At 40.3% G+C, this 10,157-nt stretch overlaps 1 protein-coding gene across 1 annotated transcript; it reads right to left on the reverse strand.

The window, feature by feature from the left end:
- Positions 1-4,967: 4,967 nt before the first annotated feature.
- LOC136779311 (uncharacterized) lies at positions 4,968-9,230 on the reverse strand. The gene is made up of 3 exons (XM_066736843.1): positions 6,696-9,230; positions 6,007-6,620; positions 4,968-5,958 (listed from the first exon to the last, which is right to left on the reverse strand). The coding sequence occupies exons 1-3, from the start codon at positions 9,228-9,230 to the stop codon at positions 4,968-4,970; spliced, it is 4,140 nt and encodes a 1,379-aa protein (XP_066592940.1).
- Positions 9,231-10,157: the final 927 nt, after the last annotated feature.

The raw sequence follows: 10,157 nt of genomic DNA on the forward strand, positions 1-10,157 counted from the left end.
AACATTAAATGGGTAAGTTTAGTTTTCTCTATCATCAATGTATTGATTTTGAATCATTCTCTTTAGCTTGGTTAGTAGAAAGAGAATGCCCTCATGCGTTTCCTATTAAATTATCAGTGCGTTCGCGCGACATCTTAGTTTCTGATACTTTCCTTTTCATTGCGTCTTCTCGCTCTTTCCATAAATTCAGTCAATGATAATTGTACTGAATTGAATTGGAAATGTAAAGAAAAGGATTTTGCTATTTTTAAAATTAATCTGATAGCCAGATTAATGGAATAAATAGCAAAAGTAGTATCGCGTGCGATCGATAACTTTTACATTCTAATTGAGGTGTTCATCAATTGTTTTTTCACTTTCTTCACTTTCCATTGTGCAATCAAAGTCGTTCAAAAAGGACCGAAAATGGGTGATTTTTAAATGTAATTAACTTTTAAACCTCTTGAACGATTCGAACGAAATTTTACACGTGCACTAACTTTGTCACCCCGAACCTCCAGTTACGAGAAAAGGCGGTCGTTTCGTTACACCCTGTATAATGATAATTTAACAATGAGAACTTTGTTAGTAACTGTACTAGCAATTTTTTGCTGAAGTTCTAAAGAACTCATGCAATTACTGCACAAAGAATTCAATAGTTTTTTTCCACTTAGAGAAGTTGCTCTGAATTATTTCTTTCATGTGCTCCAAGAATTACTTTGCATAATTTTTTGGGAATTAACAAACTGTTCATACCATCAAATAGCGTAAGTAATAAAATATTATTATAAGATTAGGTAATATTTGTATGATAACATGAAGTACTACATTTGTCCGTTTTTGTTAGATAATGTTGCACAACGCGATTCAAGCAACTTAATTTATCACACAGAGCAGTGATTAAATCACCAACATCATACTGCCGCTTTCCAACAAATTGGATTTCAGCATATTGTCTAATATCAATATTCTCTAAAGATTTATCAAAAGTTTCTGTAAGCAAAAATAAACGATTTTAGAGAATTGTCTGCTCCTATACGAAATAGTACACTTCTAATTGAATAACAATTTACAATGCATTGTATAACTGCATTTGCGTATGAAGAAATATAATCACGTTTCATTATTCCTCTTATGTATTAATCAATATCATTTACGTATACAGCAATTAATGACAAATTTAGATGATGAAAATTCTACTTGTTACTACAACCTTCTTTCCTCATTAAAATTAGTCACCAAAAATTTGCATAAGTTATAATATTTCATCTGCATATCTTTACGCAAACAAGTGACTGCTTAGCCTATTTCCACACTATTCTAGATGCTCCTTCTTGTTTCTGATATAACCTGTAAATAAGAAAATTATAATATAAACATTGCTAATTAAGATAAAATATGTATAAATTAAAATTAGATAGGTATTATACGATACAATTTTCTTTTAATTGTTGCTTTGCTACTTATAGCTCAAGTCATATATAATATATAGTTCCCAGGCGTACTATTTAAATATACATTGTGACGAAGTATAATGTTCGTCACTTATATGTATTTCGTCTTTTCAGTTAGTCCGGTAAACGGGAGGGGGAACATCACCTGCCATGCTTAGCGACAATCATGCGTATTAATCTTAATCGCGGTCGATAAGAAAATAGATCCGCGCATGCGTAGAATACATTGTCTCACGGGCCATAATTGCCGGACGACTCTCACATTTTTGGGCCCTACGTAGCCGGTTGTGTGCCGTAGTTGTGTCTTGTTGAGTCGTTAAGGGTACTCCCCTGCTTAGTATTTTCTAATTCTTTTCTACTTGTAATAGTGCGCCATAGCGATTTCACTGATGGGATTCCCTGGTTATTAAGGGAAAAGGTGTAGCATGGTAAATGGACTCGATACAGGAAGCATGGAAGGAAAGCAGAACTTGGGAAGGACCGTCTAGCACGTGGTAGTCCTTAAAAAGGCCCCTGCATGGATCCCCATTTTGTCTGCATATATAGTTGATTCCAGGTAAAGATGACCTCGAACTTGCGAAGTCAGGCTTCCTTAATCTTATACTCCTCTTTCCTTGAGTTTCGTCCGGCATTATTACTCGTATGATTTTTCTTATATTTGTATTGAGCGTATACCAGATATTTTGTACTTAATTAATTCTGGTTCGGACTTGTCCAAACCTAGCACGGGATTGAAAAACGCGAATCGCTGAGGGAATGCCCTGTATCCAAGGGATAATTATAGGTCGGGGTGTAACCCCTCGACGGAGGCGAGCATCGTGTGTGCCTCCTCTAAGGCTTTCCTCGCCTATTTCGCAATAGTCTCCCCTAGGTTATCTTTATTTTCAGTTGCATACTTTAAAGCGTCTTGGTACACGCCTAGAGATAGTCTCAAGCCGGTCAGCCGCGGAGGGTCATATTAACGGATTTAGCAAGCTGGCGCCCAACAACTTGTAAACGGTTTATTGTACTTGATCTCCTTTTCATTATGGCGTATTTAATATAACTAACCAGTTTATATAATTAACTATTGTGATTTTAATACAACGTAGGGAATACCCTATTGTAACTATGAGAACGTTTGCTGGTTCGTAATAATTAAAGTAAAGCTGTATGTTTAGAAATTAATCATTTGCTTATTTGATTACCCGGTCAATAACTCCCTCCGTGTGCCTTGTGCGTCGGTTCTGGTCACTGCCTATCCCCTGGCAAACTAAGGCCCATAAGTGATACCTTTCTTTTTCAGGTAATAACCTTAGTGAAAGCGCTTATTTGGCCCGGCCGCGAGACACAACGTTACAAATGGCGCCCAACGTGGGGCTCGCCAAGACGCTTAGGGGATAATTTAAAAATTTTCATTCAGTAACTATATTACTTTGATAATTATTCTCATTATTAATACTATTCATTTAATTAAACCTTCATTTCGATTTCAGTAATAAGTTTATTGCGGGAAAAATTCCAGAAGCATCGACAGCGGAGAATGAAACGGCGCGAGGTCGCGGACAAAAACACAGATTATTTACGTTCGCGCGGTCGAGCTCGCTGCTTAGCCGTGTTATGATACGCGTTTTCGACACCGAAATTTTACACGAAAATTTATACATGGGTTTATTGAAATATAATTTCGAGTCCTAGTAGCGGTACCTAACGCAGTAGTATCCTCAGCAGTTCTCATCGCCGACGAAGTTCGAGGAAAGATTCCCTGCATGATTTCCCTAGATATATGTAGAAGTAGTTAGCTACAATTGCTTTAAATGCTCTTCACATTTTCGTTTTTGCAATTTAAATGATTAGCTGTTAGCTCTGGCATAATCAATCCGATAAATAGCCATTAATCGCTAATACCCTATAATTAAACATTAATCATTGGGTGCTTAATAAATTGTTCTCTTTTTACCCTTGCGAATATTCGATTATTTATTGTTTATTATTGTTAATTAGGTTAAACGTTACTGATATATAATCAAGAGATACCTCTGTAGGAAAACTCCATAATTATGGGAAAGTATAAACTGTAACAATTGTTAATTAATTATTGGTGTTTGTTTCTGTTTGAAAGTTGATTGGGTGATATCCGCAAGGAGGTCTAGGAAGGAAGGCTCCAGGGTGACAAAAACAACGCCCAGGAAATCTGGTAAAATCAGTTTATTTGATTGGAAAAAAAATACAAAAGAATCAAAAAGCGCTTCAAAGGAGGCTGAGCCGCAAATTGATAATCCACCCAAAGTTACAGCTACGAAATCCCAACCCTGAGGTCCCCAGGTCCTCCGACAGGATTCCCCGCACCTGAGACTCCCAGGCAACGAAGATAGAGAGAAAGGAAGACGATTTCTTGGAGCCCAAGAAATCGACGATGGAGCAGAAATGCGTACTAAGAGACTTAGTGGCGTCGCAGGAAGGGAGGAATGGCTAAGCTGCTAATCATACAAAAGTTTGACAGAGTCTAGAGCCTAGACTGACTGAAACGAGCCGCGCTTATCACGGAACTCTTGGGTGTTGATATGTACAATAGACCCAAATAATAACAGCGAGAGAGAGTTCTACGCCGTGGGCCACCTATCGGCCTCTGTTGGAGGTAGGATCAAGAGAGACAGAGTGTGAGCGGGAGCGAGACGGCCTGAGAGTCCCAGACCGCTCGTACCTACACTCCGATCTCCAACAAATCCTCCCCCGCATTGACGTTCCTGCGTCAATTCAGATGAATCTCGCAGATGTTGGAAATAAACTAAACTTATGTTCTAAAATTTGGAATGGTGAAACACCGTAAATAAAGACCATGGTGGAAAAGAAAAAGAAAAAAAAACCTTTGAGCGAAGCTCCGAATGTACACCAATGGTCGCAGACTAACTCATTTCTTAATGATGAGTTTGGCAGTTTTCAGCTCTAACGCTGGAGTCCAACGCAAGAGCAATTTTCCTTGAGGATCCCAAGACTTCCACTGCCGATATTTCAAGACCGCATGCAATGGTATACGGTGTGTGACCCCGAACGCCAACACGGTAACGTATTTTACTGTACGCTCCAGCTCCTTTGCGGTAGAATCATACAGGATTCCATTCTCCCAACTGCCTGCGTATAAAACAGCTAAATCAATAGCTGGTGCTGGTGTACGAGAAGGTCCCGCTATGGGTTCCATGACCACGTCAGCTGATTCTGGTTCAGGTGGACAAGGCGGATCCCAAATGACCTGCATCCTGGAGTCCTCTTCTTCCTTCGTCGACACAAGCAAATCCGGAAGTTGAAGCAGAGAATCAACACAAGGAGCATCGTCCGAAAGACTCAAGTCACTGAAGGAAAGGTCCAGTACATCGGACGCGTTGGCTTCTTCGCCCCAAACTTCACTTAAGAACATTTCGACGTTGCCGACTAAATTAGGCACCTTGTCACTAGCCATGATTAAGGAGTACTGATTTAATAAGTAAAGCGTCAAGGTGATGAGATGTACGAGTCGGCAGATGAGAAGCCGTTGGGATTGTTTGTCAATATTTGTAATTATGCCAGGATCCTACACATCTGGGTTAGGCTGCGTTGAATCTGTTTATTCGCTTTTTGAACCACAGCTACTCTTGCTACTGAGTCTGAACCGATTATTAAACGAATAATTCGGCCTAAGTTCCATTTGCAAGGTGGAGTGTTTGGAGTCTTAATTATAACGATGTCACCCTCACGAAAATCGTTATTTTTGTTTTGCCATTTTGGACGAGATTGTAATGATTGCAGATATTCGCCCGACCATTTTTGCCAAAAAAGCTCGGTAATCCGAGTGATTTTCTGCCATCGATTTAGAGTAGATTCCTTTAAATCTAGAACGGACATTTCGGGTGGAGCGAGTAAAGAGCGACCAACCAAGAAATGCCCTGGCGTTAGACATTCTAAACTTTCAATGTCATCGCGTAAGCGAGAAAGAGGTCTGGAGTTTAGACAGGCTTCAATACGACAAATTAGTGTGGTCATTTCCTCGAACGTAGGAAGAAAAGTCCCAAGAACACGCTTTAGATGATGTTTTACGCTTCGTACCCCGCTCTCCCACAGTCCACCCCAATGAGGAGTGGCCACGGGAATAAATTTCCATTCTATTTCGCGTATAGGTTCAAAATCTATAGATTGCACATGTTTCAGAGAGCCTTGGAATGCAAGTTTCAATTCCTTATTTGCTCCTTGAAAATTTAACCCATTATCAGAGTAAATCACCGCGGGTTTACCACGACGTGAAGTAAAACGAGCTAGAGCCGCCAAAAATGCATCCGTATCATATTTGGAGACAAGCTCAAGATGGATGGCACGAGTAGCCATGCATACAAAAACAGCTATATAACACTTAACTGATTTCGAGTTTCGGCCTTGATGCAGTTTTACAAGGAAGGGCCCGGCGTAATCAATGCCAGTATGTTCAAACGGATGGCTACGGTTTACTCGAGCAGTAGGCAAAGATCCCATGAATTGTGTTCCTAGCTTGGCACGCTGACGAACGCAAGTGACACACCTATGTATTATACTTTTCGCAGCGTTTCGTGCATTGATCACCTAATACTTTTGCCGCAATACTGTTAACGTAAGCTGTAGGCCACCGTGCAAGGTCGTGATATGTATATGTCGAATGAGCAGCTCGGTTAAATAATTAGTTGGCAAAATAATGGGATGCTTTTGGTTGTCTGACAAAAATGATTGTTGCAGACGCCCACCTACTCGTAGAATTCCTTGCGCATCTAAAAATGGTGCAAGAGAAAGTAATCGAGAACTTGACGAAACTGACTTTTTGCCTTGCAACGTCAATATATCGTTTAAGAAAGCAGCAGCTTGAATTATTTTCACAACACGCAGTGTTGCAGTGCGTAGCTCGAGAGCTGACAAGTGAGCGTGTTGACAAACATTTTTTCTACGCGCTCGATCTATAAATCGCAACACGTAGCTAACAACACGGATTAGTTTTGTCCACGACAAATAGTTATGAAGAAATGACGGTAAATCGCGTGTGACATGATTTGTATATATCGAGGAGGTCTTTATTTCCTCGTTGGTTTCAAACATTAAAGGAGAATTTCCCGATGACGTTTCCCGAATTATAGAGGGTCCTTCCCACCAAAGCGTACAATGTATTAATTGGCTTGGATTAATCCCTCGCGAGTTGAGATCTGCAGGATTGGACTTAGTATTGACATAAGACAAATGAGCCTCTGGTAGACTTTATTGTATATATTCGACTCGGTTGGCTACAAAAACTTTCCATTTGGACGAATGTTGTGCAATCCAAGCTAGCACGATTTGTGAATCAGAAAAACAAAAAATGTCATGCACTGAACGTTTAAGTGATGACTTGATATGAAGCATTAATTTAGTCAAATAAGTAGCGGCGACTAGTACAAGACGAGCAATGCTAATTGCTTTAAGAGGGGCCACTTTGGCTTTTGCCATTACGAGGCTGACTGAGGTTTGACTATCACTATTGGTGAATTTGGCATACACCACAGCACTATAGGATACATTTGAAGCATCACAGAACCCATAGAGTTCTAATTTATCTGCTGCACTAAGTTGACCATTCCAGCGCGGGATATTGATTTTTGTTAATTCGCACATTTGCGAGTAATAAGACATCCATTTAGATTGGATAGGCTCGGGAACCTCGTCATCCCAATTAAGTTTGAGCAACCATGTGGATTGCATTATTTGCTTTAACACAATGGTGAACGGTGAGATCCAGCCTAAAGGATCGTAAATCTTCGCGTTTTCCGAGAGTAACATGCGCTTTGTTAACTTAGTGATGGAAGAAGGCGAGATTATAAACTGAAATGAATCAGAGCTGGTATTCCAAGATATGCCCAGCACTTTGCTAGTTTCGTTAAAATTTTCGCTATTAAAATTAAGATTAGCGTTACTAGAATCATTAGGAATGTCTTGGAGAGCTGTGCTTGCTGAATTGAAGGCCCATTTACTGAGCTCAAATTTACCTTTATCCAACAACTGAACTAATTGAGATTGGATATCGCGTAAATCTGCAAGGTTGTTAGCTCGAAAAAGAATGTCATCGACATAGATTGATTGAAGTAAGATGGACTTCGCGTCTGGGAAGTCATCACCATGTTGATTTGCGAGTTCCTGCACTACCCGTGAAGCTAAAAACGGTGCAGTTCCGGTACCGTATGTGACCGTGTTCAGTTGATATGCTTGAGTATTACCAGAATCATCTTTCCAAATTATAGATTGGAATTTTCTGTCTTCCGGACGAATTAGAATTCGGCGGAACATTTTAATAATATCGGGTATACCAACAAAACGAAAATCACGCCAATTCATAAGAATGGCTGTTATATCCTTTTGTGGTTTTGGCCCTATTAAGAGTACGTCGTTGAGTGATAGACCACTCTGAGTTTTAGCGGACGCATTAAATACGACACGTATTTTCTGTTTTCCATTTTCGAGCTTAAATAATGCGTGATGAGGCAGGTAAACCAAGGAATCTGTGTCAATCGCGTTTGTTGTGACCTTCTCCATATGTCCTAGCTGCTCGTATTCTCTAATGAATTTAGCATAGCTTTCGGACTGCTCAGGAGATTTGTTAATACGACAGAGAACTCGCTTTAAAGCTGATTCGGCGATGCTGCGAGAGGCTCCCAGTGCCGATTTGGAGAACTCTGTCTTGAAAGGCAATGCAACCTTATAGCGGCCTGATGGTAATTGAGTAACGTTGCTCGCAAAAATGTCCTCACATAATTGATCTTCAGGTGTCAGACTATAGGTGCTAGGTACTTCTTCAATCTCCCAAAAATCTCGCAGTGTTTTATCGAAGTCACAACAATGAAGAACGTTTACTGTTGCAGTATGCATGTGCGGCGCAAGTGTACCATACACAACCCAGCTAAATAACGAATCTTGTGCTAACAGTGCACGGTTCGATGAATGAATTATTTGATTCAGTAAAAGCTGAGGGCAATAATCTACACCAATTAAAATATCAATTGGATTTTTAACAGAAGCATATTCGTCCGCGAGGTCCAGAGAACCTAATTGAGGGAATTCAAGAGGTGAATACGACCGAGGACTATAATTCGTGATTTTTGGTAAAATTAATGCCGTCACCTTGAGTGAGGCCTGATCGTGTTTGACTGACTGTAAGATGAGTTCAGCTTTGCTCGAGACGTTACGTACCGCACCTCCTGTGACTCCGTAAATCGTTGCATTAACTTTGCGGCGTGTAACTCTTAATAACTGGGCTAGATTTTCCGTCATGAACGATGTTTGTGAGCCCGGGTCGACTAAGCCTCTAATCATAATTTGGCGGCCATTTGGTGCTTTAGCGCGTGCAAGAAACGTAGCAAGGGGTGTCGTGCGTTCGTCCATGGCACTCACATGAGCAACAACAGAAGTCGAAGACTGATCAATGGTTTGAAGACTCGTGGGTGAAGCAGCTTGAGATGAATTACGTTGAGGCGTCGGATTAGCTTGTTTCTCAAAATGCAAAAGCGTATGATGTGCCTTGGAACATTTTCTACACCGAGAATTACTTCGGCAAGACGATATCGAATGTCCAGGTCTCAAGCAATTGATACAAAGTGAGTTATTTTGCGCTGCTTTATATCTGGCTTGAGGGTTCAAGGCAATAAAGCTGTTGCATTGATAGAGAGGATGATCCGCGTCACAATAAAAGCATTTTGGTTTATCCACGATTTCGTTGAGTGATTTCAACGACTTAGGACGAGAAGTTTTATCAGTAGTTTGTTTACTACCTTTGAATTTATTACTAATAGATTCGAGCATATTAATCTGCTCGGTGATGAACTATAAAAACTGAGTGAAAGAAGGATATTTCAATACACGTCTTATTTCCTTCTCCCATTCCACAGTGATAACTTGATCTAGCTTGTTTGAGAGAATGTGGACCAATATGGCACTCCAACCATCAACTGGATATCCTAATGTCCTCAGCGAGTCTAGCGCAACTATAGTTGTATCGCGTAGTGTTTTCATGGACATGAGATTGTCAGCGAAGACTTTCGGAATGAGCGTTAGTTTGCTAAGAAAGTTGGACGTAATAATTCGTTCATTTGTATACCTAGTCACTAATGCATTCCATGCTGTTAAGTAACTATCGTTACTGGCGGCTAAGGATCGAATTACTGAGCTAGCTTCTCCTTGAAGACATGCCTTTAAATAATGAAACTTTTGAACACCTGGTAATGTCGAATTATCGTGAATCATTGATTTGAAAGAGTCATAGAAGGTTGACCACTCAGAATAGTCACCACTAAACTTGGGTAAATCTAACTTAGGAAGTTTCAACGAGGGAGCATGGGTCCGCCCTGCAGTGACAGGAGCGACTTGCTCACCGCTTAAATTCTCGATTTGCTCTAAAATGTATTCTTCCGCAGTCAAATACGCCGTCATAGCTCGCTCATAAGTATTCTGTGTCGTATAGTTAAACTGTTGCAAATCTTTCTCCGATAAATGATTAGTAATCGTCACATGATTCGTTTGTATTTTCGCGAGAATTTCCTTGGCACTAGACAGACGACCATTTAAATAAGGGACGGTAAAATTACCTATACCACGCTTTTTGGTGTTGACCGGTAGCCGTTCTAATTCTGAGCAATAAAGACTAACGTGACCTGCGCAGATGAGTATTTCCTCCTGCGTTACCATTTTGCCACCAGAGACACTCCCCCAGTCACCTCGAAGAATCACCAA

This window comes from Prorops nasuta, unplaced genomic scaffold (assembly GCF_024137725.1).
Source record: "Prorops nasuta isolate Cenicafe-Biocafe unplaced genomic scaffold, Cenicafe_Pnas_1.2 PNAS00016, whole genome shotgun sequence".
Taxonomy (NCBI): Eukaryota; Metazoa; Arthropoda; class Insecta; order Hymenoptera; family Bethylidae; genus Prorops; species Prorops nasuta.